Source organism: Polypterus senegalus, chromosome 3, assembly GCF_016835505.1.
Source record: "Polypterus senegalus isolate Bchr_013 chromosome 3, ASM1683550v1, whole genome shotgun sequence".
Taxonomy (NCBI): domain Eukaryota; kingdom Metazoa; phylum Chordata; class Cladistia; order Polypteriformes; family Polypteridae; genus Polypterus; species Polypterus senegalus.
In genome coordinates, this window is record NC_053156.1 from 288522177 (window position 1) to 288540812 (window position 18636).

Sequence of the window (18636 nt, forward strand, 5' to 3'; positions counted from 1 at the left end):
TGTGATAAAATATGAGGCAAATCAAAAATTACAAGCGTTTCAGCTTTGCACCAATCCATTAATTTGCTAAAACCATAGAGAAGGGACAAAGAGAAGCTCATCAGGCACAAGGCAGGGACAATCACTGCACAGCATGACAGCCCATCGCAGGATGAGCACCCACTCACACCAGGGGCCAGTTTAGCATCGCCAATCCACCTCATCCCAGAACACCTTACACCATGCATACATTGTTTTAATTTGTTTAAAAAATAACAATGCATTTATTTTGTCACAAGTACGATAAGAAAATAATAAGAAAGTGTGTTGTTAATAAAGGAGCAATTTATTCATTCAGTAATAAATTGATAGCATCAGAGAAATACTGAATCAATATAACATGCAGATATTGCAGCTGTGAGATGCTTACAGAGTGACATTTATATTATTCTTTTCCTTTTTCGTTCATTTCTAGAAAAGTGAAATTTTTTATGGTGAACTTACCTCAGGCAGAGTGTACAAGTGACTTGTGTGAGCAGCTCCCCCATCATTGGCGGAGTTTTTGACCTCCCAAACGGACGCACGATGTTACTAAAATAAGTCTCCAATAAATGGTTGTTTTTTTCCTCAGCATGAAAATATATTGAAAATCAATGAATATGATAATACTGGTCAACAAGCATTTTGCTACTGGGAGTCTTTCACCTTTACTTTAACAAATTGCACTTGCTGACTCCAAATCTGAAGACCATTTTCGTCTAGCACATCCCATTTTTACGTTATGATGTAAAACAGGTCTTGGACAACTAGGGTGACTGGACAGACATGGCGATGAGTTTCAGCATTTAAGAAATAAGTTTAGTCTTGAGAAAAGTGAAGCGAAAATGAAGGAAGGTGTTTTTGCTGGTCCTGAAACATGTGAACTGATGCTTGATGATGCGTTCAAAAGGAAACTGAAGCCCACTGAATCAGCACCCTCATTCGTGCAGGTTGTCCAGAATTTTCTTGACAGTCACAGAGCAGAGAATTATACTGAGCTGGTGGAGAACCTGCTGAAAGTCTATTAGCTTACGGGAGCCAGAATGTCACTGAAGATGTCGTTTTTTACATTCTCATCTCGACTTTTTTCCATCAAATCTAAGCGATGTCAGAGATGAGCACAGGGAAAGATTTCATCAAGATATAAAGGTGATGGAAAACTGATATCGGGAAAATTCACTCCGAGCATGATGGGTGACTACTGTTGGTTCATGCAAAGAGAGACGGATGTGCAGTACAAGCACAAAAGCAAGGGCCTCAGACAATTTTGAGCATGCTGACCTCACTTTTATATTGAGGTAAATTGACATAAATATGCTTTAATGTGTCTCTGGTGTTGTCTTCTGGTTTGTTTTCAGAATAAATACATCAAAACAATTTTGGTGGGACATAGTTCAAACTACAGATATCATGTTGATATATTATATTGATATTCAAAAGTGTCATGCTAGCTTAATTCCAATTTCATATATGAAATCTGTGTAAAAAAAACTCATGAAAGAGCTGCTCTGAAGTTCCCAGTAGCAAACAAAAAATAGTATTTTGTAGACCAGTGTAATTAACCCCATCTTTAGCAACTCTCACTTACACCTCACCTATCCTTTAAACAGATACACACACTGTACTACTGCATGAGTTCCGGCCTAGTTTACTGCTTCAAATTTAGCTCGAGAGAGTTCAATTCAAGTTGTATATTTTGTATTTGGTGTTTTCCTCTTCTATGTGTCAAATAGTTGCTAATTTCAGTAAAACAAATTCTCAAATATCAAAATGGCTATTTACATGACTGCCAAGTGGTGCGAGTGTGTGTGTCCACGTGTCTGTGTTTTATGCTCTGCCTATACAAGCAGTAGTGAGCAAAACTCGGACACACGTCACACACACCATGTGACAAAATATGTGGCAAATAAAAAAGTTAAAAGCATTTCAGTTTTCCACCAGTCAATACATTTTCTAAAACCATAGAGAAGGGATGCAGGGACGCTCATCATGAACAAGGCAGGGACAATCACTGCACAGCATGACAGCCCATCGCAGGATGAGCACCCACTCACACCAGGGGCCAGTTTAGCATCGGCCGTCCACGTCTGGGCTCTGCATCTCTCTCAAAACAGTTATCCTCATCCCAGAACACCTTACACCATGCATACATTGTTCTAATTTGTTTAAAAAATAACAACACATTTATTTTGTCACAAGTTCGATAAGAAAATAAAAAATGTGCTGTCATTTCAAAATAATTAATAGAACTTGTGTATGTATTAAAAATTTTTGAAAATGTTTTTGTGAGATTTTGGTTATATCATAACCTTATACCATGAACAATTTATAATATGTGACTTGGGATATGATATGGTTGTGACTTTAACAAATACCACCATTTTGTCTGCCCCCCCAAACCTAAATGTCAAACGACACCCATGCCCCCCAGTGTTAGAGACACAAAAGAAGTTAGTCAAATTTGCTGTCAGAATCAGCTGTTACACAAGTAAAAGAGAAAAACATACAAGAAATACAGGTGCTGGTCATAAAATTAGAATATCATGACAAATTTGATTTATTTCAGTAATTCCATTCAAAAAGTGAAACTTGTATATTAGATTCATTCATTACACACAGACTAATGTATTTCAAATGTTTATTTCTTTTAATTTTGATGATTATAACTGACAACTAATGAAAGTCCCAAATTCAGTATCTCGGAAAATTAGAATATCAATTAAGACCAATGCAAAAAAAGGATTTTTAGAAATGTTGGCCAACTGAAAGGTATGAACATGAAAAGTATGAGCCTGTACAGCACTCAATATTTAGTTGGGGCTCCTTTGGCCTGGATTACTGCAGCAATGCGGCGTGGCATGTGGTCGATCAGTTTGTGGCACTGCCCAGGGGCCTCATGTATAAACGGTGCGTATGCACAGAAATGTTGCGTAAGAACTTTTCCACGTTCCACGCGATGTATAAAACCTACACTTGGTGTAAAGCCACGCACTTTTCCACGGTACCTCATACCTTGTCGTACGCAAGTTCTCCGCTCGGTTTTGCAAACTGGCGGCACCCAGCGTCAAAGCAATGGTACTGTTCTTGTGTGATTACTCATTATTTTCATGACGCGGCTTTATAAATAGACAGAAACTAACCGCATATTGTTTATTAGTGTAATGCATCTGATTGTAATTAACTCGTAACAATATAATGGTCCAGGGAACAGCCATAGTATTCCAAATACCATAACTGCTTTAGCGTTGTTACTCTCACTTCTCCTTCTTCTTCTTCTTCTTCTTCTTCTTCTTTCAGCTCCTCCCGTTAGGAGTTGCCACAGTGGATCATCTTTTTCCATATTACTCTCACTGCACGACTCGGAGTATTTATATCACTGTATCTGAGTGTGAATCACAGCAGCAGCTGATCGGAAAGAGAATTATCGGTATACAGCTTCAAGCACACGCTGTCTCAGCCACTGCAAAATGTTTCAAAGCCTTTCCTGTACGGACCTCGCGGTTCAGAAACAGTTTAATCCCAAGAACTTTAAATGCACTCAATCAATAGCTCCTTGTAGAACGGTTTGTACTTATAAGTACAATCACCTCACTGTAAACTTGCACTACAGTTATAATATCGCACAACCTGAGCCACTTTATAAAGCGTATTTACATATGATGACGATATCATTTTTAAGGTGAAATGCAGCAAAATATGTTTGTTAAATTATACACATAAAACTTTAACTTCATTTAAATAATCTATATTCTTCACTGGGAGTGTTGTGAAGGATAGAATAATTAAACATGTACTACAAAGATATTTCAATGTTCCTTAAACGTTTTGAAGAATCGGCGCTAAGCTTACAGATGGCTTAACGTCTATTACAGAGCTGATTGTGTGGCGATCGGTTACTTGGGGAAAGAAAAGCACTGACTGCAGTGACGGCTACGCCAATATATATTGAATATAAAACAGAAAGAGAAAATAACAACACAGCTAAAAACGCAGCGACAAATTTCGGCAAAAGATAAATGCTTGTGTCATGAGCACGAGGCGGCTATGCAGTGTCCGCAACGGACGAGGCCATCCACCATGATAAGCTACCTTACTGACATTGGCGGGCGAAGGAGCCACCGATTCTTCCTCTGCCCAGTGCCACCACAAGCCTAGAGCCGCCCCTGAGTACTGCTGCAATAAATTATTTAATCGAAGTGAAACTCATGTTTAATAATGTGCTTTAACTCCTATCATCATGAAAATGACATCACGTATACATCTCAGTATTTTAGTTATTCAGAGAGCTGTAATATCATGAATGTAATGGACTCTGTGTCCAGTTGGAGGAAGAGAGCCGGTTTAAGAAGCAAGTATTGATTCACACACATAGATTACATATGAGTAGAAGATCAAATACAAAACAAAGCATTTAACGTGCTACTTTAATTACGATGTGATTTGAGAAACTGGTTAATTAAACGATTTTAAGATGAAGTTTATAATGTTCTACTAAATGACAAAATAAACAACGTGATTAAAGTGGAAATGTCGAGATTGAAGTTGACATTTCGTGTTTTTCGCCACTGTGTGCCTTTTTTCTCTGTACCCTAATAAACTTTCATATGACACTCAGACAGTGGGCTTACAACTCGGCTTTTCACGGCGACTTTGATATGTGACTTCTTTTTTATTTCCGGCACTGTGCGATTTTGTGAATGTGAGCTTTCAAGTTTCTCCAACACGCTATGTCACTCGATCAACTTCCTTTTGTTGATTATACCACGGTTTATTTGAACAAATAGTATGTTTTTCCTTTGCCTCCACTTGGTATTCGCTGAAATTCTTATATTTTCCCCGTGCTTTTCCCATTGTCTTTTCACAGAAGGCTGCGCTTAAGGGCGATTTATATTGATTTGCATATTCAAATAGGCGTAATTCTGGGAGGATTTGGGGCGTTACATAATGCGCGTGCACGAGCGTTAGTTTTCACGCTGATCGGGATTTATGTAGCGGAAGAACGTGGAAGTTGAAGTACGCACAGATTCCTGAATCTGGATTTTTCTGTGCGTAAGCACATTTCAGCTTTTGTGCTTACGCCATGTTATAGTGCGAGTTCTACGCACGGCGTTATACATGAGGCCCCAGGTGTTAGGAGAGCCCATGTTGCTCTGAAAGTGGCCTTCAGCTCTTCTGAATTGTTGGGTCTGGCGTATTGCATCTTCCTCTTTACAGTACTCCATAGATTTTCTATTGGGTTAAGGTCAGGCGAGTTTGCTGGCCAATCGACAACAGGGATACCATGGTCCTTAAACCAGGTACTGGTAGCTTTGGCACTGTGTGCAGGTGCCAGGTCCTGTTGGAAAATGAAATCTGCATCTCCATAAAGTTGGTCAGCAGCAGGAAGCATGAAGTGCTCTAAAACTTCCTGGTAGACGGATGCGTTGACTTTGGAACTCAGAAAACACAATGGACCAACACCAGCAGATGACATGGCACCCCAAACCATCACTGACTGTGGAAACTTTACACTGGACCTCAAGCAATGTGGATTCTGTGTCTCTCCTCTCTTCCTCCAGACTTTGGGACCTTGATTTCCAAAAGAAATGCAAAATTTACTTTCATCAGAGAACATAACTTTGGACCACTGAGCAGTAGTCCAGTCGAGACGCTTCTGACGCTGTCTCTTGTTCAAGAGTGGCTTGACACAAGGAATGCGACAGTTGAAACCCATGTCTTGCATACGTCTGTGTGTGGTGGTCCTTGAAGCACTGACTCCAGCTGCAGCCCACTCTTTGTGAATCTCCCCCACAGTTTTGAATGGGTTTTGTTTCACAATCCTCTCCAGGGTACAAGCGGCTATCCCTATTGCTTGTACACTTTTTTCTACCACATCTTGTCCTTCCCTTCGCCTCTCTATTAATGTGCTTAGACACAGAGCTCTGTGAGCAGCCAGCCTCTTTAGCAATTACCTTTTGTGTCTTGCCCTCCTTGTGCGAGGTGTCAATGGTCGTCTTCTGGACAACTGTCAAGTCAGCAGTCTTCCCCATGATTGTGTAGCCTACAGAACTCGACTGAGAGGCCATTTAAAGGCTTTTGCAGGTGTTTTGAGTTAATTAGCTGATTAGAGTGTGGCACCAGGTGTCTTCAATATTGAACCTTTTCACAATATTCAAATTTTCCGAGATACTGAATTTGGGACTTTCATTAGTTGTCAGTTTTAATCATCAAAATTAAAAGAAATACACATTTGAAACACATCAGTCTGTGTGTAATGAATGAATCTAATATACAAGTTTCACTTTTTGAATGGAATTACTGAAATAAATCAACTTTGTCATGATATTCTAATTTTATGACCGGCACCTGTATACGTTGAAGTGACCTTAGTCAAGGTCAATTTGAAACAGAAAACTAATCCGTAGTTGAAGTTGCACCAAATGTTTCTCTGTTTTAAAACAGACTAATTCACAAATTCGGCAATGTTTTTTAATGGGAGGTTTTGAAAGTTCAAAGTTCTGTATTCAATATATTCTAATGAAAATTGAACTTTTTTGACAAATTTCCTTAAAGGATAAGTATGCCAGATTTCTACAAAATCAGTCCACTGGAAAGTGAAGTTTCATGCGTACAGACAGACAGACAGACAGACAGATAGATGGACATGGCAAACGCAGGAGGTGTTTTTTGGCCTTATATACGAATGCATCTACAAAAGACATGTCAGCGTTCGAGGAGATTCAGAGACAAGCGACTAGTTTGATACCAGGACTGTGGGCAATGACCTGTAATCAAAGACTCAGTGACTTGAATCTTTTCAATGAATGTGTAAATAATTTCTTATTATTGTATGGTCATTGTGTTTATAATTTTACCATTATAACACTTATGTCATCGTCAGCACAATTATGTAAGGTCTTTTTTAATGGGCACTGACATTTTGTTTATTTGCCTGTATGGGTACTGCAATTTTGTGTTTCTGGTGTTCATGGGTGCAGCTTTTGTGTGTCGCTGTTATGATTTATGTGGCTGTGTGCCAAACCATGTAGTCAGAAAGATGGCACCAGACTACACACTGGGCATCTTGTAGTTCAGGACCAGTTGGGATCAGAAATGAGAGATATTAGACAGGGAGTCACAGAGACAAAAAGATTGTATTGCAAAACAGAAATGGGTTATTTACAAGAGCTTGTAAAATAGTGTCACTGCAACTGATATACAAAACACAAAGAAACAATGTCCCAGAAATAAAAAAAGGTTAAACTGTGAGCATTGTAAGTAACTCTAATCAGAATAAAAGTTTAATGTCACTGTGCTCTGTACAAAAATTATTTCATAAATCTACTCACATGTACAGGCCAGATTTAGCACACAGGAGCTTTCAGCATTTAGAACTGCTAGGCCAAGCATAGGACAAGATAGACAGAGACAAATGGGCAACATGCACTATTTCTGTGTGTCACCATGCCTTTCCTTGGCTTGAACAGTATAAAAGACTTGGACAACAGCCAAACACCTCGAAGCCGATGGACAGATGGAAGATTACATCATCCATCCTTAAAATACCTTCCAGCGCAGCGACAAAAAGGGCAAACTGTATACATCGAGATCTCACCTTGGTAATTGTCTTGCCATTTGACTTCCTCGTCTGTTATGCCGCGTGAATCGTCATTAAAGTAAGTTAAGTTATTTTCTCCCATGTGATTTCTTACCGCCGTATCAATATGGGAGGGATAGCACCTTTTTGCATTATATCTATATAGTTTTGGGTTACTTAATTACAAAAGAACTTATTCCAATCAGGGAGCTAGCGACCCCTGCTGGAAATAGTCCCCAAAAGAAAAAGAAACAAAAACAATAAAAATGCAGAAAGGAAGATGCTACACGAAAAAACACAGTCAGTCCAATAATACGCTATACTGAAAAATACTTAGAAAGAGAAAAATCTGCGTATATGCAAAAAGACAAAAAGTGCACCATAGACTCAATTCATATAAGTACCTCCACCTGAAATGACACTATTTATTTCTATATGTACAAAACAAAATAACAGTATATACAAAATAAGACACAAGCTACTACTCTTGATGTACTTTTTAAACAGACCAAACAATCACTCATCAGCATGACTTAGTCAAAAGATGACAGCTATAAGAAGCAAGTGCCTTTTATACTTGGTGCTGTTTTGTCGACCAATCACAGAGCACTGTGTCCCCCTCTAACCAATCGCACGTTCTTATGTCACATTGCATCTGCCTCTTCATTGCCTCTGTTACCTCGCGGGCACACACACATACAGGGAACAAAGCTCAAGCACTTAAACTCCATATCAAAGATAAGTTAATACCTTTCCTTCTACTGTAACACTACCCTTAGAAGTAACTTCCGGGATCCCTTTTACATTGTTCTCCTTTAGAGGAGGGTTACGAGGAGCCTTTGGCTAAGTATGGAGACATGTAGACTACCAATGTAGCACCACTGAAATGTTAGCGAAAGCGTCGTCCTGCTTCCTTGTCTGCTATATACGAGAGGTAACTGCCATTCGTTCTTTTCTGTTCACATCCTCTTGAAAAGCAGATACTTAAAAAAGTAAATTTTTCATCTCTCTATGGTAATACCTGGGTAGGCATATTACCACAGGTTGCTAGGCATGTGATGCAAGTACCAATTAGATGTGTGCCGTTACGCCAATCATACCATATAGAAAAAGTCCATGCAGTTAAAGTAGTGTCTGAACTGCATGTAAATAAAATAAAGGCTTCGTGAGAGATTTGTGCATGAGTTCAATAAAATTAGCATGAGGTTCTGGTTTTAACTTACCTACTTCAGACATAATCTAACACCGTGAACTTTGGAAATCATTCTCAAGTCTTAGTGTAATGACTTCTGAACTGCCACTAAAAAGGCGAACAAAAGATTTCTGACACTCTTCTAGCCAGTCACATAATATTTTAATGAAACTACCCATCTGTCATGACAGTTACATAAGAGCAGTTAACAACAAGATGAGAATTTGTGTGGTAGATGCCAGCCATTACTTTAAAAGGAGAACTCAAAGAAGGACTGTGAATCGTGAACCATGAACCGTGAATGTTTGTCTGTAACCGTGTACTGGTGAAGATTAGTTAAAGATTAGTTAAAGAAACTGGATGAGCTCCAGTGTAACATAATTGTGGCCCCAAAGCAACCCAGGGGGGCTGCCACCAAGTATTCTGGGGGACGTACTGTGCCTCCCATGGTTGCTTCCCCGGATCCAGTGCCAAAGGGGCATCCTGGCCGGGCATGGGTCCCGGACATCTGCCACAATATATATATGGTGCTGCAGTGGGTAGTGCTGCTGCCTCACAGTTAGGAGACCCGGGTTCGCTTCCCGGGGCCTCCTGGTGTGGAGTTTTTATGTCCTCCCTGTGTCTGCATGGGTTTCCTCTGGGTACTCTGGTTTCCTCCCACAGTCCAAAGACATGCAGGTTAGGTTCATTGGCAATTCTAAATTGTCGCTAGTGTGTGCTTGGTGTGTGTGTGTGTGTGTGCCCTGTGTTGGGCTGGTGCCTTGCGACCTTTGTTGGCTGGGATTGGCTCCAGCAGACCCCTGTCACCCTGTAGTTAGGATATAGTGGGTTGGATAATGGATGGATATAGATATATATATAGGATAAGGAGAGAGAGAGACGCGCTGGGCGAGCGAGCGAGATAAGGACAGAGAGAGAAGAACCATCAGCTCATTTGTGATCACATGACGCTCAGCAGACAAAGTGTATCCATACTACTCCTATTGTAAGACATCGCTCGTTTATCAAGTCAAAATTTATTAAAAATTTTTGCTCGTCTTGCAAAACACTCGTAAACCAAGTTACTCCTAAACCGAGGTTCCACTGTATATATATATATATATTTACCAAACTTAGTTTTCTAATTTCTATATTGTTCCTAAAACAGAGAAACTGGGAAATAACAGTTCACCTAATTAACCCCAGGAATCCAATTAAAAAACAAAAGTTAGTTGGAGCAAAAACCTGCAGCCACAGGGGGTTCCTTGGACTGAGTTTGAGACCCCCTGATTTAGAAAGAGAACTGTGGATACATGCTACAAGTGTTGTAGGGGCCATTAACTTTATGCATTTTTGAAATAGATTTATTTGAATAGTGATTGGTGAGCTAGGTTGAGCTGAAACTTTTCAAACCTTTTCTCATATTTCACTCTTCTTACATGTGAGTGTGAACATTAGTAATTAAAGGAGGTAGGTGTTCAGTAGACAAGGCCTGGCTTTAACATGCTATCAGTTGCTTTTGTTGACTTTATCCTGGTATTCCATATCTCATAACAGAATTCCTTACATTTGAATGTTTTTCCTATCAGGCGTGTGAGCATTAGAGACAGTTTAAGGGCTCAGGTGAAGGTAATTCTCCATCAGTCCAGGGGGTGGTGCTGTGTGATAATGTTAGCTCTTTTCTGCCCTCTGCTGACTGGAAGATTGACAGGTCTCCTCCATCAACATCACCCCTGGTGTCTCTTCACCTGGACCTGCCTCTTCCTGCCCAGCTGCCATATGACCCACCATCTTCTGCAGTCAGAATAAGACTCAGGTCTGAGAAGACTTAATTTTTCATTTTCACACACTTCATTAGGATTTAAATCATTTTCAATTACACAGGGTTCATCTACAGGTGCCCTAACACTCTGGCTGTCTTTGGTTATCTTATTACACTCCACATGTTGACCTAAACTAATTCATTCAACCTAGTATTCCACCACCAAATGTGTCCAGCATATGAAAAAGAACGACCTCTCACTTACCTTTTTCAACTTTAATGAGTACTTCAGTGAATATGTCCCACCAGAAAGATCTTTCAATGCCACAGTAATATATGCCAGTATCTGTGAGTCGGGCGTTGTCCACAGTCACTCTGATCTTGCAGTCTGAGGAGTAATCAAACAGATGGAATCTGCCTCTGTTCACCAGGGTTTCAGGTTTACTGGACCAGACAAGGACGTCATTACTTTTACACGGGTATCGGCAGAAGTATTTATTGTATAACTTATACCCGCAGTCGTATTCACAGACAATTTGTAGTTTTTCTCCTTCTGTTGTTTTGACAGTCATTGCTTCAGCTAACGTTATACAAATGAAAGCTACAAGAAACACATAAAAACAAAAATGAATAATACAAGCCATGACATTAGAGAGCAAATATCTTATTAATATCAATAACACGCCTGTCTGGAAAATGCATCCATTTTGCTTTGATTTATGAAGGTAAACCTTTGTGGAAGTTATTCTGATTTGTTTTTAGGCGTGTCTGTCTGTCCATCTGGCTGTCCACATGAAACAACTCGGTTCCCAGTGGACCTATTTTGTAGAAATGTGCCCAGGCTATTATTCAAGGAAATTTGTCAGGAAAGATCAGTTTCTGTTGCTATGTCTCAAATACAGCATACTATACAAAGTCTGGAAACTTCAAACACTCCCATTGAAAAGCATTAGCGAATTTCAACCTAGAACATGTAAAGATGCGCCAACCGTGAAAACAATGAAGTTTCCAGCAACATCAGCATATTACTACATTCTAACATTTTCTTATGTGTTTTATTCGGCTCATGGGTTTATCCAAAGAGACTTATGTTCATCCATCCATTTTCTGCAACTATTAAGGTTCATGTAAGCAGTGATGTTTCCTGGCATGAGGTGCAAGACATGAACCACGCCAAGACGAGGTGCCAGTCCATATTTACAAACATTTCTTTACATTGTGGGCCCAAGCAGGCTTAATGGCTTACTCAGGGTCTCACAGTAATACAGAGATGAAGATTAAACCAGCAGCCTTATTCATTAAGTTAGGAGCACCTTGGGAGCTTCACTGCCTAATAAAAAATGTCTGCTTAAAATTCTAGAGAATATAAAGATGGTAAAAACTGAAAGCAAAATGAAACAAACTACCAGCATTATATCTCACAGATGGAAGCAGAGTGGAGTAAGTGTATTAGTTCTGAGACTTTATACTTGATAACAGCTCACTGAGATCAAATAAAATATTTATTCTTCTATTTCCTGAGCCCAATATCTATAAAGCTATGGTATTTGCCAGCAGTACAGGATACAAAGCAGGAATCACCTCTGATGGAAGTTGATTCTCTGTTCACTCCCATATGCACATTCACTCATACTGGTTACAAATCATCAAGAAGCATTCAAGCCAAGTCGAATCCCATAGGAACACCAGCCCCGTTTTAGCAGACCTACCTGCAGTGAGAAGTCTACTGTGCCAAGACCACCTCATGTTAATCCAGCAGTCTGATTTACAGAACATGAAGCTTCATTCTGCCTAATGAGGTCTGAGTAGTCAAACCAGTCATGACACTGCCTGCCCACCCTAACGCCACTGCGTCTCGTGGTTCACACTCTTCCTAAGCAGGATGTATCGAAATAAATGCTGCTGACTTATCTTCCTCCTGAACAGCCATCTGTAAAGTTTTAATAAATAGCTGATGTGATGTTTATGCTCATCATACAACCTAGAGTGTAAGCATTCAAAAGAGCTCTCAACAACTGGACAGTTTTAAAAATGTGACATAATCAGTTTACTGTCAAGTTTGAGAATTATTCAAAAATGGATTGTTAGGATTCTGCTCAGAAATAAAAATATTAGGCAGCCTCCATATCTCTTTCGTTTGATTTGTTTTGTTAACATAATCAGAAACCTCCATGGTTTCCACATTTTATACAAGGGCCATTCCAGGTCAGGGTTGCCATCTGAATGTCTCTGAATGTCTCTGAATGTCTCTCACATAACGTCAAATAATCTTCAGAATTCCTAATTATAAAAAGCTGGGCTGCATAGATACAGAAGATCTTAGGCTGCCTGACATACTGTATGTAATATCTGGATAGACAGATAGATATGAAACGTACTATATAATATACAGATAGATAGATAGATAGATAGATAGATAGATAGATAGATAGATAGATAGATAGATAGATAGCGGGACATGTGTGTAGCACCTTCCCTGGTGGGGATAAAAGAGGAGAACAGGGTAGAACTGTCTTTGGGGGGTGTTTATTCCCCCCAGTTGTTAGATGGCAGCAGCCTTCGATATCGACACCCATTCAGAGAACCAGCAGGGAATGCTGGGAATTGTAACCTGGCAACACAGCCCTACTGGGGTCTGTTGGTGCCAAAAGGGGGTGCTGCAAGGAGATATACTGCCTGTTATATGTACTTCTGTGTGACCCAGAAGTGCTCCCAGTGGACAACAGCCCTGACACCTGAAGTACTCCCAGGTCCTTAATAAAATGGACCTCACTGCCTTGCCCAGGGGAGTCAGAGCTGGGTGGGAGCCAAGCAACCCTCAACCGGAGGAGGGCAGTGCAGTGGTGAGAGGAGAGATGCTTGGAGGAGAGATAACTTGTGCTTTGGTGCTTCTTGTGAGGTATTTGTACAATAAACAACCCCTTATTTGAATCCAGGATTGTTATGGTGTATTTGTGTTTGGGGTTTGTGGCTCTGTTGCGCCCCCTAGAATTCACAATAGATAGATAGATAGATAGATAGATAGATAGATAGATACTGTGGCAGATGGCCGGGGGTCAATGCCCGGTCGGGATGCCCCTGCAGCATATGTTCTTGGAGGACAAGCATGGGAGACCCAATACTTCCCCCTAGACTCTAGATGGCAGCCTCCCTGGGTTGCAGCGGTGCCTCAGACTCCCGCAGGACTTCATGGAAGTTGGAGTTTGGAGTAGCCCTTTTGGGTTCCGCAGGCGCCACAAGGGGGTGCTGCAGCGGGAGCTGCTGGGCCCTTCTGGGCAGTTGTTTCGCCACACCTGGAAGTGCAGCCGGGTGTCGGCAATCAAGCACCTTGGCACTTCCAGGTGCTTAATAAAAGGAGCCAGTGATCACCACTCAGGAACCAGAGTCGGAAGGAGGAGGACGAAGCTGCCTAGGAGGAGTGGAGGATATTCTGTATCTTTATTGGTGTTTTGGTGTGTGCTGTGCTTGGGACTGTGTACTGCCTGTGAGACACAGAGGGAAGATGTGCGCCCACAGGTGAAGAAAAATAAATAGATGTTTTATTTTACATGTGCCTCCGTGTCCAGTCTGTGTCGGGTCAGGCGCCTATATAGCGCCTTTCACAATAGATAGATAGATAGATAGATAGATAGATAGATAGATAGATAGATAGATAGATAGATAGATAGATAGATAGATAGATAGATAGATAGATAGATGATAGGCTCTTTAAATAAATAAATAGACACAATTTGTCTGAACACACACCTGAATGAATAATCAAAATAAAGAAAAGATAAGTTCTGACTTGGCTGTCACAGTTATAGTGAGGCCTTATGCAGGTGTACTGCCATTAGTATAAAGGAGCCCCCACAGAGTTTCGTGACACACTTCTGTTGAATGATTTGTTGCCTGAAAGTCCTCAGTGTTGGTGTGTCACAGAGAGGATGTGCAGCATTGTTCATAATGGCACTCAGTTTAGTTTTAATTCTCTCTTCTTCTACCCACCATGGTGCATGCCACAACTGAGACTTGCCCTTTTAATTAGCTTGTTAATTTGGTGGGCCTCTCTTGAAGTGGTGTTACCAGCCCAGCACACCACAGTGTTGAAAATCTTTCTGGCCATCACAAAGGTTTAGAAGATATGAAGGATGTCACTCCCCATGTTAAAAGGAGCTCAGTCTCCTAAGGAAGAAAAGTCTGCTCTGCCCTTCCTTCTATAGTTCCTCTGTTTTCCAAGTCCAGTCCAACCTGTCAGTAGTGTGGATGTCAAAGTACTTGTAGGAATGGACCACCTCTACATTCACTCCCTGAAAAGTGACCGGACATAGAGGCTCTTTGGTGTGGTGAAAGTCAATAAGCAGTTCCTCGGTTTTGCTGATGTGAATTTGCAGATAGTTCTTTCTGCACCAAGAAGCAAAATTTCCACTTGACTCCTCTCCTTTGTTTCATCTCCCTTATCGATACACCGCATAAGTTCAGGATCATCTGAGAATTTCTGCAAGTGACATAACTTGGTGTTATATTTCTAGTCTGAGGTGTACAGAGTGAAGAGTAAAGCAGACAGGTCTGTTCCTTGTGGTGCTCCAGTGTTGCTCACACAGTCCTTAAGTCTCATAAACTGCAGTCTACCTGACAGATAATCCATTATCCAGGACACCACAGGCTCAACCACTGGCATATTGGATATTGAAGGCACTGGAGAAATCAAATCAAATAATCAAATACTCACAGCTTTCTCAGCCTTGGGGAGCAGATAGATAATTGTATCCTCCAGTTCAATATTTGATATCAACTTTGGTGGATTGGCAGATAAACTCAAATCCATTGAATCATCACAGAGGAACTTGGCAAGCATACAGGTTTGGGCAGATTTGTGGAAGATGAAGTGTATTGTCAGTAAATATAAAGTATTTATTTACACATAGAAATTAAAAATGTTAGGTGTGACCACACAATGTGAGGTATGCAAATTACAAGAAAGATTTAGGAGTCATTGTGGGCTTTTGGCTATCAACTGACAGTGTTCAGAAGCCATTAAGAAGGCTAACAGAATGTCAGGTTATATAGCGCCTTGATGTGTGGAGTACAAGTCACAGGAGGTTCTGCTCAGTCTTTATAACACACTGGTGAGGCCTCAGCTGGAGTACTGGGTGCAGTTGTGGCTACATGAAGGACATAACAGCACTGGAAAAGGTCCAGAGAAGAGCGACTAAGCTGATTAGAGGGCTACAGGGGATGAGTTATGAGGAAAGATTAAAAGAGCTGAGTGAAGAAGATTAAAAGAAAATTAAGAGGAGACATGATTTGAGTGTTATGAAAGGAAATAGTGCAGTGGATCAAGACTGTAACTTTAAAATGTGTTCAATAGCTGGAAATTTGTTAAGGTTAAATTTTACACAAACATTAGGAAGCTTTTCTTTACACATAGAGCCACAGACATATAGAATAAGTGACCTACTAGTGTGATAGACAGTAGAATCCTTGGGACATTCAAAAGTAGAGCTGATGTTTGGTTTGAGGAATTAGTGGACAGGACTGGCAAGCTTTGTTGGGTTGAATGACCTGTTCTTGTCAACATTTTTTTAATGTTTTAATATTCTATGTAACAAAACATTTCTAAGTCCACTGCAGACAATATGGTGATAATGAGATTATGTTAGTCAGGCAGTCATTTTCTAACTTGCTTAGTCCAGATCAGGGTCTCAGAGGGTACCCTAGCTAGCAAATGGGGGCACAAGACAGGAACAAACCCGGGACAGGGTGGCAGTCCATCACATGGTGAATAAACATACACTCAAACACCAAATAATCTCTAAGGCCAATTTAGATGTTACCAATCCACCTGACCTGCATGTCTTTGTGTTGTGGGAGGGTGAGTTGTGTTTCTTAAATATTGAACAATTTCTGTGTCTTTCCTATCCACATGACCAGGTCCAAATAATTTTAAGTATATAGTGTGACATGATGTAATGTGTGTTAATCAACTGTATTTTGCAAATGATCTCAGTCCCCATAAGCTATAGCTCTCCCAGTTAATAGCTGTCATAGTGAACTCCGGCTCTTTATACAGTGGTGTGAAAAACTATTTGCCCCCTTCCTGATTTCTTATTCTTTTGCATGTTTGTCACACAAAATGTTTCTGATCATCAAACACATTTAACTATTAGTCAAATATAACACAAGTAAACACAAAATGCAGTTTTTAAATGATGGTTTTTATTATTTAGGGAGAAAAAATCCAAACCTACATGGCCCTGTGTGAAAAGTAATTGCCCCTTGTTAAAAATAACCTAACTGTGGTGTATCACACCTGAGTTCAATTTCCGTAGCCACCCCCAGACCTGATTACTGCCACACCTGTTTCAATCAAGAAATCACTTAAATAGGAGCTGCCTGACACAGAGAAGTAGACCAAAAGCACCTCAAAAGCTAGACATCATGCCAAGATCCAAAGAAATTCAGGAACAAATGAGAACAGAAGTAATTGAGATCTATCAGTCTGGTAAAGGTTATAAAGCCATTTCTAAAGCTTTGGGACTCCAGCGAACCACAGTGAGAGCCATTATCCACAAATGGCAAAAACATGGAACAGTGGTGAACCTTCCCAGGAGTGGCCGGCCGACCAAAATTACCCCAAGAGCGCAGAGACGACTCATCCGAGAGGTCACAAAAGACCCCAGGACAACGTCTAAAGAACTGCAGGCCTCACTTGCCTCAATTAAGGTCAGTGTTCACGACTCCACCATAAGAAAGAGACTGGGCAAAAACGGCCTGCATGGCAGATTTCCAAGACGCAAACCACTGTTAAGCAAAAAGAACATTAGGGCTCGTCTCAATTTTGCTAAGAAACATCTCAATGATTGCCAAGACTTTTGGGAAAATACCTTGTGGACTGATGAGACAAAAGTTGAACTTTTTGGAAGGCAAATGTCCCGTTACATCTAGCGTAAAAGGAACACAGCATTTCAGAAAAAGAACATCATACCAACAGTAAAATATGGTGGTGGTAGTGTGATGTTCTGGGGTTGTTTTGCTGCTTCAGGACCTGGAAGGCTTGCTGTGATAGATGGAACCATGAATTCTACTGTCTACCAAAAAATCCTGAAGGAGAATGTCCGGCCATCTGTTCGTCAACTCAAGCTGAAGCGATCTTGGGTGCACCTCTGAATGGCTGAAGAAAAACAAAATGAAGACTTTGGAGTGACCTAGTCAAAGTCCTGACCTGAATCCATTTGAGATGCTATGGCATGACCTTAAAAAGGCGGTTCATGCTAGAAAACTCTCAAATAAAGCTGAATTACAACAATTCTGCAAAGATGAGTGGGCCAAAATTCCTCCAGAGCACTGTAAAAGACTCATTGCAAGTTATCGCAAACACTTGATTGCAGTTATTGCTGCTAAGGGTGGCCCAACCAGTTATTAGGTTCAGGGGGCAATTACTTTTTCACACAGGGTCATGTCCATCCATCCATTTTCTAACCCGCTGAATCCGAATACAGGGTCACGGGGGTCTGCTGGAGCCAATCCCAGCCAACACAGGGCACAAGGCAGGAACCAATCCTGGCCAGGGTGCCAACCCACCGCAGGACACACACAAGCACACCCACACACCAAGCACACACTAGGGCCAATTTAGAATCGCCAATCCGCCTAACTTGCATGTCTTTGGATTGTGGGAGGAAACCGGAGCGCCCGGAGGAAACCCATGCAGACACGGGGAGAACATGCAAACTCCACGCAGGGAGGACCCGGGAAGCGAACCCAGGTCTCCTAACTGCGAGGCAGCAGCGCTACCACTGCGCCACCGTGCCACCCCAGGGTCATGTAGGTTTGGATTTTTTTTTCTCCCTAAATAATAAAAACCATCATTTAAAAACTGCATTTTGTGTTTACTTGTGTTATATTTGACTAATGGTTAAATGTGTTTGATGATCAGAAACATTTTGTGTGACAAACATGCAAAAGAATAAGAAATCAGGAAGGGGGCAAATAGTTTTTCACACCACTGTATATCTCTGCTGAATAGTAAAGGATGTCAATGGGATCCATTGCAGTGTGGATCTCAGCTGTCATTTAAAGGAAAAATCTCTGACACCAAACACTCTTGCTCTACTGTTGCTGCTCCTG

The 18636-nt window shown here is 40.9% G+C and overlaps 1 protein-coding gene across 1 annotated transcript in view; it reads right to left on the reverse strand.

Annotated features, from left to right (window-relative positions):
- The window catches only part of LOC120526920 (CMRF35-like molecule 5), a 40491-nt gene extending 28140 nt beyond the window's left edge, over nt 1–12351 (reverse strand). Inside the window, exons 1-2 of the mRNA XM_039750020.1 lie at nt 12237–12351; nt 10793–11128 (exon numbers count right to left, since the gene is read on the reverse strand). Of these exons, the coding sequence (XP_039605954.1) occupies nt 10793–11128; nt 12237–12303 (403 nt within the window). The 5' untranslated portion in view covers nt 12304–12351. The remainder of the gene's footprint in view (nt 1–10792; nt 11129–12236) is intronic.
- Nucleotides 12352–18636: the final 6285 nt, after the last annotated feature.